At 43.7% G+C, this 13,620-nt stretch overlaps 1 protein-coding gene across 1 annotated transcript in view; it reads right to left on the reverse strand.

The window, feature by feature from the left end:
* The window catches only part of LOC145392125 (calcium-activated chloride channel regulator 1-like), a 65,348-nt gene extending 52,920 nt beyond the window's left edge, over positions 1-12,428 (reverse strand). Inside the window, exons 1-2 of the mRNA XM_080266576.1 lie at positions 12,270-12,428; positions 1,613-1,748 (exon numbers count right to left, since the gene is read on the reverse strand). Of these exons, the coding sequence (XP_080122702.1) occupies positions 1,613-1,748; positions 12,270-12,428 (295 nt within the window). The remainder of the gene's footprint in view (positions 1-1,612; positions 1,749-12,269) is intronic.
* Positions 12,429-13,620: the final 1,192 nt, after the last annotated feature.

Genomic DNA, 13,620 nt, shown 5'->3' on the forward strand with positions numbered 1-13,620 from the left:
GAGTCTGGTGGTGGCAAGAATGAGAAAATGAAGGGCAGTCCTGTTAACGCTGAGAGGACGAAGGGTGAACAAACCCTGAGTTTTTCATGATGACTTCTAGAGCATGTGATGGTGACAGATCTTGAGTCTGGCTCTTTGTTGTCTTGGTTTTATTTTTTCTTGGAGGGAACACTCTTGCGGGCTTCTGGCCCTTGGTTCCTTCTTTCTTGCATTGGAAAAAATATCGTGCCTGACTTCTCTGTATCGTTGCTGACTACACTCTATAATATGTTATGAAGGCTGAGTGCATGTAACAATCAGAGTCGTTCAATATACTCGTACTCGTATGAGGGTCGACGAGAAGGGACTCCTTAGACTTTTGTCTACTCAGTTTCAATAATACTGCCATGAGATTTGTCACAGAGTTAGGCCAGAGATTCCTAGCCATTTTACTCTCGATTATTCTACTTTTCTTTCCAATACATTGTTTTCTTGTTATTACTCTGTTTTTATTTTAAATACCCCACAGGTCTATCATTAATTTTCTTTAAGCACTGCAGCCCAAGGACGTCTTTTAAGTTTCATTCTTGCTTTCTCCAGACGAATGTATTCATCTCAGGACTGTCCTTTCGAATCTCAGAAGTTAGATACAGCTGTCATTTATCCCTTCAGTACCACATAGTTCTCCTAAGCTGAATAAAATCGTCTAGTAGCAGCAAAAATACACTACAAAAAGACATTATCGTATTGAAGTGGTTAAATCACTTTTTCCATCCTTCTGCCATGATGCATGTGACAGAATATACTCCTTTTGTCCTGATGGCGTCAATTTTATCTCATTTCTGTTACCTCTATACCATTTTTTTTTTTCTAGCCTGGGAGAGACTTACAACCCTGAGAGTGACATACAACCCTTTCATTACAAGAGGCCACCTTAACACGAATATAACTTTGGTAATAGGAAGAGTAAAATCAAAAGTACGTGATTGTATTGAAGAGGTTGATAGGGAAAGAACATAATTATAAAAGAGATCGTGTCTAGCCCAGTAACTGCGAAAGGTTTAGAGGCTTTAGTTAAATTAAGAACAACGTCAAGTAGTGAAGGTGCTGATGAAGGCTGTCTCTAACCCGTCCAGTCCGGAATGTGTCTGTAAGCTGGAAACAAATGATCCATGGTAGCAGGAATGTAGAAAATAAAGTGGTCGTGGCGAAGGGGTTGTGCACGTCCATCTGGGAATGTTAAGACAAATTTTTCACAGGATGTCTCAAAAGCGGATGTGCATAGGAGAGTTGGCTACAAATTGTCCTACTTCAATAAGCTTTTCACACACACACACACACACACACACACACACACACACACACACAGCGAATTTCCAACTCCAGTGATGGAGGGAATGATACGGATGATGTGGAGGAATACAAGTTAGGGACGAAACTTTTCTGACCAGTTTCACCTTTGAGTTTCTCCAAAGGCATGACGAAGAAGCTCATATGTGAAACCAGTGAGGAATATCGCTTTGTCTCTAATTTGTTCTTGTCCACATCACCATCTGTAACTGTCGTAAAGTCTCAACAAAAGATGTAGAATTCGTACTCCACAAAAATCAAATTCTCTATGGACTACTAATACCTGTGGCCTGACCTAGCCTGACCTGGTAGTGCGGCTGTGGTGACCATGACGAGGGCACGACGATGGTGACCTGGCTGAAGTGCGCCCTGTGACCCGTGGCCTCGTCCAGCACCTTCGACCCGTCCTGGAACATTCTCTGTGGGGTGGAGTGGCAGGGTGAGGCAGGGTGGTAATGGCATGTGGTATGGGAGTCTCTAGGCCCTTAGCACCCCTTTGTTACCTGATTATTTCTGTATCTGGTACTTTAATATATTCATACAAGCTATTAGGAAAGTCTATGTCGTTAGGAAAGGTAGACAAATTATATTAAAGTGAATTATAAGATTTAACATGCAAAATAAGCAATTCAGGGAGACGTACTAAAAAACATCTTAAGCCAACGTGAGTACGCCCCTAAACATTACTCCCTGCTTCTGAGGTTGTCCGGTTTAAGTACTGTGCAAATAGATTTTGCAAAATAAACAAAGCTAGCAGTGTGACTACACATTTCTTGGAATGGAGAACTTTAGTAGTCCAGTTCAAGAGCTTATTTGACGTGCTGAGCATGTAATATTAAGTGAAAGTCACCTACGGATAAAACAAAATTCACTGTGCAATTTCCTGATTAAAGACAGAAAAATTAAGTGCCACCAAGTATTCAGGAGCAAAGAAATACGCACTGTATAAACCACACACACCGCAACTCAGCCAGTAGACAGGGCGTGTGTGCTGGGCATTCCCCAGGCCCTGTCTTCCCCCTTACCTTACTCAAGACAACCACCACCAACCGGGCTAACAGCAAGGCCCGGTCTCCTCGAATGAGGAGAGAATCAACAACAACAACAACAGCATTTACAAAATCCGCCCATGAGAGCGCGACTGAGTATTGCTTTGGGTCCTGTGTGTGTGTGTGTGTGTGTGTGTGTGTGTGTGTGTGACACTATAACTCAGAGTTTTCATTCGATGAGGGCCAACTTGGTGGAAGGGTTAGGCAAGAATTATCGGTCAAAGGTCAAGGTCACAAAGGAAGGTCAAACATGAAGGAAACAATCGGTCAAGGTCACAGAGAAAGGTCAGATATGTAGGGCGAGAGTGTTGCACCCGCTGAGTACTCCTTATTTTTATTCTATGTTCTTACGTGATTTAGGCTTACAGGAACACCGTTGCATCCAAGAGCGTCTTGTACACAGGGGAACAGCTTGCAACCAATAACTAGAAACGAGGCACAGGGCTCGGTCCAAGGTTCAGACACTGTTAGTACACCAGCACTAACCCTATGCCTCGTGTCACTCCGTCGACCACACATTTCGAGCAAGTGTGTCTGCACGCTAAGGTAGCTTCTGTTGCGGTGACACCTTACACACCTTGGCCACCACAAAGGCTCTGTACGCAAACAATTTTCTCGTATACCTAGGTGGTTCCTGAGGAAGAACTTCTACTCTGAGACCCCTTAAACAAGCACACCACTTTATGACGGACAAGCTTTCTCTTAGTTATCCCAGATCTAATCCCAGTCCGGTCTGGTATCCTTTATTACCATACATTTGGTAAAGTAATACTCATGACAGCTTTGTTCTTTTCACCAATGGAACCTTTGCTGATTTATTTAGGGTGTCGCAATTTTCTCTTGGTTAATGTTGTACCCTTTCCACATTTAAGACGTCGATAGTTTTAACGCCCCATAAAGTGTTGCAAGCATCCTACTTCTTGTTGATGTTAGACACACAATGAAGGTCGATTGAAGGACTAATTATGTTGCTACGTCTTCCCTCCTTCGCAAAGCTACCCCCATTTCTAGTCAACCTCCTGTCCACAGGTACTATTAGGCCTACCTGACTTTCCTCAGCAGTTATTTCAGAGATGAAACATCACAATCGTTGATTTCAAATCACTGAGACATTTCACCAAGTTTCTGACTAACGGCTTTTGTTTAAAAGTTATATGGCACGACTCCCCAGTATTTTAAGGACATTCATGGAACACCGATATTTATTAGATCTGGTCACCCCTACATCCATCATTACTGGGTGGAGTCAGGAATGATAGATACCTAAAAGTTGGACATGTTCTGTCTACGTGAAGTGCTTCAGAAATTATGGCAAAAAATAAAAGGGGGGGGGGCGCCTGTCTACCCGTTCACGAATTATTGTTTAAGTGTACGGCTTGTATTTCTTTGCGTCTAATAGATTTCATGCATGTTAAATAAAACTCCCGCACAATACCACCCAGATCATGATCAGAGAAACTTTTCTGCCCGTTTTAGTGGGTTGTGTGTGTGTGTGTGTGTTGATTCGTCCACCTTCCGAAGAAGAGTGGACACGGGCAGATGATGGAAGCCCGTCAGAGAAGTGGCGTTCAGATGATGAAGCATTCTGGGAGGAACTGGCTTGAGCCAGTTAGCCTACAGTGACGGAGGATTCTAGAAACGATGTAATTTACAGCAGCCACATCTTGGGGGTGAGTCTGGCAGGTGATGAGGAGGCAGTCTGCATGCAGGTGGTCGAAGTCAGAGGGCGTATGGAGATCGTAGAGGGCCTCGACGACATCGGCGAAGTTATCCTATAAGTACCGGGACTGCTGCTCATGAACTTGGTCCATGGTAAGGGACTGGAGGAATTCGCGAGTCCCGGTACTTAGAGGCGGGAGAGCGGCCGTCACATGTTGCCGATGATCTGAAGGGGAAGAGGGAGAGGGTGGAAGACTTAGCTGCTCAGTCTCCATCTCTTCTGCAGGAAGCAGCCTTGGTTTCTTCCCCTTCTTCTTCTTTTTCTTGGGTGGTGGAGGGGGCGAGGGAGAGGCACGAGCCTCCACGATGGCCTGGAGGTCTCCTGCTGGTGCCCCGTCAGTAGAGAGATCGGCGGCTCCAACAACAGCAGCTGTTGGTGGTGAAGGAGAGGTGCTGTCGCCATCGTCATTGTGGATGGAGGGGACGGGAGAGGCGGCCCTCCTCTCAGCTGCTGACGGCGAGCGGCTGTTGCTGAGGTTTGAGGCGTCCATGGGCGGGGCAGAGGTCGTGGTAGTGGAGGAGGCACTCGCTCTGTTTAAAGGAGCGTCGAGCTGCAGCCTTCTTCGCGGTGTTGTGCGAGGTTGGGGAGGCTGCAGCTTGGTGGAAAGACGCTCCTGACGAAGGGCTGGCCGAGCATCACGAGTGAAGATCTGAGGGATGATAAGGCGCGGCAGCCCGTTCTTCTCAAAGATCTGGGGGAGTTGAACGAGCAGCGCCGCCTTATCATCGCCACAGAACGCCTTCGCCCTCGCGATGCACATAGTCACGATCGTTTCCACATCTCCTGAACATCAAGGATCCTCCGGCCGGATTCCTCGGGCCGAGGGGCGCCGCCGTGAATGGGCAATGCCCTTCACAGCAGCACCTCCCGGTCCGGTGACGCCCTTAGCCTCGGGACCCTTCGGTGTCTGGATGATGTGGAAGACGACCTTCTCGCCCTGGCCTAACGAGAGCGAGGGGAACCGTGAAGAGGGCGCAGCGATCCCGGAGCGGTGCACAAATACATCGGCACCAGTGTCCTGGCGCCGAATGAACCCGTACCCCGCCCTCACGCTGTACCACTTCACGGTCCCTTTGATGGACTGCACTCCTCCTTCAGGCTCAGTACTGCTGTCGTTAGCCCCCCTCAACGGGTCGTAGGCTGGAGCAGTAGTAGAAGAGGCCATGGTGAGGAGAGGAGGAGATGTTGCTGCCACCGCTGCTGGACCAGGAATTGTCAAACTTCATTTCATGAAATGTGCAAGATGGGCACTCAGTTCGTGGCTTGCACAATTGTACAAACAGGGCGACATATATGTTGAGACAACTATATTACTAACTTTGAATGTTTTCCATTCATTCCTCTTTACAACAAGAGATATTCCCTGAGTAATATCGTCTGGCAGCACCAAAACTGTAATCAATACGATATCATAATGAAATCATTGCACATTCGTCTTTATAACATTTAAACAGTGGTTATTATAAGATTAACCCTAAAGGTGAATATTAGTAATCTCACACACTGCTAAAGTAATCCTCCACATCGTTTGACACCACCATTTCACAGTAGCCATGATCTCTTTCACTATGATGATGTTTATTATTATATTATTACATCTTTCAGAGTTTGTTTTTCCTCCTAATCTTGAAGACTTGTTTAATTTAAGTAGTTAGATAGTGTTCATTTACGTTTTTACGATGTAGCTCTCCAAAGTCGAACAACATCGATAAAAAGTAGAAGAAAAAAAAAGGTCATCAGATAGATTTTTATTATTCCATCTTTTTTGTGGCAGCTCTGTCTTAGCGATATTCTTTCTGCATCTTAAAAAAAGTGACACACGGGTCTGATCGGTCATAGCCATCACGAAAAGTCGTCAGCAGCCATGACAAAGCTACCGCCAAGATCAAGCTGCCTGGGAAAAGTTTGCCGCTAATATGAGATGGACCCTCATTCTGATTAATGGTAGATTTTAAATACCCGAATACATATACTGCACACACACACACACACACACACACACACACACACACACACACACACACACACACACTGTACATGTATCTATCTATCTAATTATCTGTGTGTGTGTGTGTGTGTGTGTGTGTGTGTGTGTGTGTGTGTGTGTGTGTGTGTGTGTGTGTGTGTGTGTGTGTGTGTGTGTGTAAGCTTGCTGAATCATCGTAGTGGTGTTGAGGCAAACTACACTGGATGGGTGGATGGGGGGAATGGGTCGATGTTGAAAATGCGGTGAGTAGGTCAATTCTGAGGGGGGAGGGAGTCCAAGGGGAAATAGGTCTGAGGGAAAAGTAGGTCCGGTGAGGGAATATGTCCTTGGTGGAAATAGATCTACTGGGGGAAATAGGCAAATATGAAAAATTTGGTCCAGGGATGAAGATTAGTTCACGGTGAGAATAGGTCCATGTGGGAGGCAGGTCCATGGAAACAGACCACTGTGGGAAATAGGTCCATGAGAAGACTGGCCCATGTGAGAAAAGAGGTATATGGGGAAATAGGTCCATGAGGAAAACGTAGTACATGGAGGAAATAGGTACATAAGTAGGAAATTAGCCTATGAAGAAAAAATGTGTCCATGGGAGAAGGTAAGTCTGTAGGTGAAACAGGTCCACGAGGGGAAAATACATGCTAGTCCACAGGGAAAATGTCCATAGGTGATTATTGGCCCTGGAGGAAAATTGGTCCACGTAGGAACCGGTCCACGAGGAGGGGAGGGGATATGTGGGTAGGAGCTGACCCCTCGGAGATATTGCCAGTGACAGACTTGCGTTGCTATACCCGATTTACTTTAACTTGACCTAAAACTGCCCTCACTTCATCCTGAATGCTGAGTTTTAGCGGATGATTAACGGTTGGATATGATGCTGCTCACGAAGAAGTATTATGAAAAGGATGGAGAGCCATAGCTTTGTCTTCCATTTAGCCACGTGAAACAAATAGCAAAAGGACAAAAACCTGGGCCAAGTAAAGGTGAAAGAACTATAGAAGGCTGTACGTATACAGGGCGTCTCAGAAATTGATATACTAACTTTAGATGATTCCTGGGGCCCTCCAAGGATATACATATTGTATAAACCTACGTCCATCTCTCGAGGAGTGCAGGGTACTCAAATTCAAATTACGATAATGGAAAATTTTAACCATTTCCTCCCAGTGTTGTCCACATCTTTACCTCCCATCGCCTTTTTTGTACTGAAAATAATTTAACATTAACCCTCAAATATGTTGCGACAGCTGTCAAAAAATCAGTTGATGAAAAGTATATACGTGGGTATGTTGTCACACCTGGTGGATTTAAATAAACTCTACTCCATAACCGCTGCGAATCGGACATTTGTTTATAGAATATTTATAACTTAGAATGACCTCAGGAATAACCTCCTGAACTTAGTACATCAACTCCTACGACACTGTGTAACCAACATGTGTCCTGTCCCAAAGCATACATGCTTACATGCCAAATGTGTACATTTAGTGTGGTGTTCTGAATGAATCCTCGCGTGTACACAAGACGAGGTAGACCTCAGCAGCAATGAAGACGAAAAAGATACCAGCATTACACAACCCCACTGCTGCTTCATGGGATTTTCACCACGACACACATTCTCCGAAACGCTCACCAGCAGTGCATCCTGTTGGCACAAGCGCCTCAGTCTAGTTTCGGAAGTATGATGGCGCCTGGTGGTCGTGTGGTTGAATGCGCCTGTCGGAATGAAGGTTACGTAGTGTGCATGTGTGTTTGAATCTCGAGGAGGCAGGTGGAGGTTCTTCGATCATGTAATATCCTCAGTGTTCTCAAGTGGACTTTAGAGAAAACGAGTTCTGCTCGGCCTTGGCTAGGAGTGGTATAATTTGTTCTTCACATTCACGATGATGATGATGATGATGATGATGATGATGGTAGTTATTATTATTATTATTATTATCATTATTATTATTATTATTACTATTATTAATTTGATATTATTATTACTAGTACTATGATGATGATGATAAACAGGGATATTTGGGAATATGCATGAGTCACCAACGCGCTAAATCCATTGGGTCTATGATACATATACTACCCCAGTGTTCCCTGCAGGACTGAGAGTTCCCCTTTCTTGTAACAAGTAAAATTGCCAGACGGTAGCGGCAAGAATAAAGATGCCGTCACTGTATCCAAAGGCTTAAGTTTTTTTTTTTTTTTACCTTTTTATTAGATTAAGTCTATGGAGTCAAATATAATAGTCTGATGGTACTAAGAATAAACTATAACATAATTTATATAATAGGAGTTAATGGAGGCAGTTCGTGTCTCTTCCCCGATTTATTTAAAAAAGAAAAATCTTAACCCCTTCACAGTCATGATTCCTTTAACTTCTTTCCACCTACAAGCAGACGAATTTACACAGCTTAAGGCAGACATTTCGAACTTCAGGAGTAAGACAGAGCATCAATCACCTCCTTCACCACCACGGGGTTGTCTTAAACGAAATTAAATCGTTTTGACTCTACAGGAAGCAAGAATAACATACAGACCAACGGCATTGTACTGAAGGGGTTAACAGTTCACTACGACAAATCTTCCCTTACTTAAATGAATTCCTCTGACGGTATCAATAGTATAATGTTAAAAAAAAAAGTGTATTCATCGATATATTGGCAAGTGTATCGCCTCCATTTATAACAGTCTTTCCTTAACCCTTTGAATCCGATGATGTCTATCCATGTCATCGTTGCTACTTACATTCCGTTTTTTTCGCTAGAGATGAGTTTCGAACTGAACGGGTTATAAACAGCAAAAAAAAAAAAAAAGAAGAAGAAGAAGAAGAAGAAAAGAAAATACTCCACTACTAAATATCCTCCTTACGCTGAGTAAAATCGTCTGGAGATAGAATAAATTAGAAAATACGTCGTGTGATTCGAAGGGTTGACGTAATAAAATAGTCGAGTGAACTTTAAATTCGTCTTCTGACATAGGGGGTTATGGGACCTTGTTTCCTCCCAGGCTGAGCGAAAGTAGTCAATATAAATGAAAGGATATCAGGAGAGCTGTTGGAGGGTGTTCGTAACCCTTTCACTACGAGAGATGTTCCCCAGGTGCTGTTCCTCCATCACTTCCTCTGACTCCCTTGTGGCTGACATTAAAATGTCTTCAGTTGCTGTATTTTTGCCATCACTGGTCTCAATACTAACAAGGCATATGGGCCTGGTGGGGGTCCCTTCTGCTGTCCTCAAGAACTGTGCATACACCCTGCCTAAGTAAACTCTTTCGCATTTGTCTATCAATTTGTGCCTTTCCTTCTTGCAAGAAGTTTGCCCTCATTCAGCCTGTCCCAAAGAAGGGTAACATTTCCCATCCCTCTAACTGTCCCAAGTGCTTTAACATCCTGTGCTTCAAAAGTTTTTGAGTCTATTCTTAACAAGAATGTTTTAATGCATCCCTCATATCACAACCTCCTTTCTGATCTTCAGTATGGGTTACCTCAGGGACGCTCCGCTGACGATCTTTTCACCTGGTCATCCTCCTTTCGGGACTTTGGCGAAAGCTGTGCCATTGCACTTTACATCTCAAAGGCTTTCGACCGAGTCTGGCATAAATCTTAAATATCCAAACTGCCCTCTTACTGTTTCTATCCTTCTATCTGTGCTTGCATCCCTAGCTTCTTTTCTGGTCGTTCTATAGCTGCCGTTGTAGACAGCCACCGTTCTTCTCCTAGATCTATCAATAGTGATGGTCCTCAGGGCTCTGTTCTATCACTAACTCTCCTCCTTCTATTCATCAGTGACCCTATAAGCTGTGCATCTAACTCTATTCACTCATACACTGATGACTCCACGCTTCACCTTTCCATTCGGCTCTCGCAACGTCCATCTCAGCAGGTACTTCAACAAACACGGGATGAGGCTATGGCACACCTAATGTCTGACTTGGCTGATATCTCTGATTGGGGTAAAAGAACTATTGTTTTTAATATATCAAAAACTCATTTCTTACATCTATCAACCCGACAAAATCTTCCGCAGGAATATCCTCTAGTTTTTAACAATATGCAACTCGATCATGCATCAACTTTAAACATAACTGGGGTTTCATTTTCTAAGGATTTATGTTGATCACACCTTATTACCTCTCTTGTAAAATCTGCTTCCAAACGATTATATGTGCTAAGTCGACTCCGTGCTTTCTTTACCCCTACACAGTTGTTGACTTTATACACAGATTTTACTCGTCCCTGTGTAGAGTACAACTCTCATGTGTGGGGAGGCTCCCCATATACAGGTCTTCTCAACAAGGTGGAGTCAAAAGCTTTTCGTCTCATTAACTCTCCTCCTCTGACTGGCTCTCTTCAAGCTCTGCCTCTTCGCCGTACTGTTACATCTTAATCTCATTTCTATCGCTACTTCAATGGTCACTGTTCCTCTGAACTGTCCCTCCACCACTACGGCGGGTTCGTAGCATCTGTCTAGCAACAAACTCTCATCCCTTTTCTGTCCAACTCTCTAATGCAAGAGCTAACTGTTACTCCCAGTCCTTCATGTATACAGCAGGTCAACTCTGGAAATGTCTTCCTCTGTCTGTATTTCCTACTGCCTATGATCAGTCTTTCAAACGCAGTGTGTCCAGGCATCTCGAAATGAATGGACCTTGAGTTTGGTTCTGTTATTTTGTGTTTGTCTTTCTTGGGAGAAACAATTTGCGGGCTCCTGGCCTTTGGTTCCTTCTTCCTTGCATAAAAAAAGATATGGACAGGGAATCCCAAACACTTTGATCGTAATAACAGGATTTACCTGCCCATTCATACCCCTGAAGCTGCCTTGTGAATAAGCACACTCATGCCACATCTACCGAAACGCGCCAGTCATCATAACGGATATCAGTGCTGCTGGTATTTGTACATTTGACTTTGGCATTTTTTACGATACTTCTTAATTCCTAAAATCCGATGACATCATATTATAACATATTTTGGCTACTATTCATTTTTTTTTTTTCAGCTTGAGGAATGTCTTCCGTAGTAAAGTGGTTAAGAATAGGGAAGGATGCATCTAACTCCTTCATCTCGAGATTCCCCAACACTCACATCATTAGAACTTACTACAGTCAGTCCCACAAAAATATCTATCTATCTATTGCCAGACGCCTCAATCTCGTTTGGGGTGGCCACAAACAAATCGCCTCCACGTCGCCCTGTCCCCTGCCATTTCACTGCCCTCCTCCCAGCTCACACCCCCCTCTCTCATATACCTCTCCACCCCATCCCTCCATCTCATCCTCGGCCTCCCCCTCCCTCTTCCCCCCTCCACCTCACTCACATACACTCTCTTCGTCAGTCCCTCACCCTACATCCTCTCCACAAAAATATGCCATCGAAAATACTGATGATCCATGAACACTATAATGTGTATTTTCTATGGTTATTGTTGTGCTATGAAGAGTATCAAAACTACAGCTTTTGTATTTCCTATGCCTACTGTATCATGTATTCCATCCAAAGTCCACGGGTCGGTCATTTCTACTGACTGAAAGCGTCAGAGCAATTGATGCAAGTTATAATCTTCCAGAATCACACATTCCCTGTTTCAAATGGAATTAATTTTGTTCCCACTAATTAATTCCATGTAATTCAGTGGCTCTTAAACTTCTTAGGCCATGATACCCTCAGGCTCAGCTCCATGTCAGCTTGATACCCCCTCTCTAATACTCATTTCATAGTTACCATACACGATTTTTTTTTTTTCCCAGGTTGGTTTTCTGGATACCCCCAAGAACCCATTTCGATAACCCCTGTGGTTATCGAGAACACCTGATATAAATGAACAGTAAAACGCTTGGAGTCTAGGAGATAATACGTTCTGGGATTGCAGTGAAACGTGGTCGTTACACTTGAATTTATCATGTCATATTTTTCCTGACAGCTAAGATCAAAACCAAGAAGATTCATTCGGTATTTCAGCCTTCAGAGCAGCCTCGCAAATGACGATATGAGTTCAGTTATTCCAAGTGGAAATTAATGCGGTTTAAAAGGACTACCGAATTAGACAACCAAATTCATGTTCTCTTGGCAAAGTATAGTGTTGTTACCGTGTATGAAACGATTTCTAATTAAAGTAAAATCTTCATGTTATTCTTTAAGCATATAAACAATAATTAACGTATAACACAGTGCACGTGTATGAATGCTTCTTACCTTTATATTGTCAATTATCCGGGTGTCTTCCGGTACCTCCTCCCTGATGACCACAACTACACCTTCATAGCCATTATCTTGAAGCACAGGGTCCCCTCTTGCCAAGCCCAGTGTCAAACCGAAGGTCAGAACGCCTGCAAATATGGCTGCCACTCCCATAATTTTCAGATTTTGCAACACCGTTCTCACGTTTTTGACATTGCGTGGCTGACGTAACACTTCAACATGTTATATTTATCTCATCTTCCAATAACACTGATCCAGTGAATTCCTCAATAATTCCTCTTCATGCAGATTAGTTTATGCTACTTCACTTACACAGCGACCTTGCCACCACGCCCCAAATTGAATTCACTGAGATAATTAGGACAACTCACTAATTTTGCTCATACAAGCCAGATCTCTCTCAGTAGCTCACCAAGGCTCGCCCACACCACAGACAACAAGACAACTGAGCCTCATCCTACGCACACCTACGGCCGCTAGAAATGCCCCTTGCGTCATCAGTCAGGAAATATATAAAAAGTTTTAATTACTGGCCCACATCAAGTTTGGTTGTTAGAGAGGAGTGGTGTTATAAGGTGGTGTATTGAAAAATTGGGATATTATTTAAAAGGGTGACTGGGGAGTTGGGAGCTACTGAAGGTGGCTTGGTGTTGAGATAAACTATATACTTGATATGTCGTCCTCCAGCGTTGTACTATCATAAAGGATTTCCTCTCCCAGATTTCTCTCTCTCTCTCCTCCCCCCTTTTTCTCTCCCTCCTTGCCTCCCACCTTCTGTCTCTCTCCTTGCCTCCATCCTTCTCTCTCCCACCCATCCTCTCTCTCTCTCTCTCTCTCTCTCTCAAGAGCAACGGTAATCTCTTCTCTCCAATGATGCCTCTTACGCTTAATTGCTACTGTCAGACGAATTTATTCAGCGTGGGAGAGACTTTAAATCGAACGCGCTGTAGCTGAATAAAATTTTGTGACAGTGGCAACGAATAAGAAAAATGTATTGAAAAGATTAATGGTCAGTCCTGTATTAAGCTACTTTTTTTTTTCTTTTTTTTTGTCATTTTAGGTCGTCCTTTCTACCTTCAGACGGTTTTACTCAGGAGGTGTCAGATATTGCCTTCATATATCCCATTCTCCATAGTAATGTAAAATCGTCTGATAGGAGGGAGAACAAACTACAGGGAGATAAATATATTGCGCTCTTCTTTCACTCCGCTGGGAGATTTATAGTGTGTTGTGGGGACGATTCAGAGTGCGTTGGCTATGTTTACCCTGCTTCATTTACTCATTTCCTGCTCCTGATGGCACGCCCACTCCCACACCAGCTGACTGTGCCGTCCCCACAACACAC

This window comes from Coenobita brevimanus, chromosome 21 (genome assembly GCF_032717465.1).
Source record: "Coenobita brevimanus isolate Jiangsu-jjx chromosome 21, ASM3271746v2, whole genome shotgun sequence".
NCBI classification, from domain to species: Eukaryota; Metazoa; Arthropoda; class Malacostraca; order Decapoda; family Coenobitidae; genus Coenobita; species Coenobita brevimanus.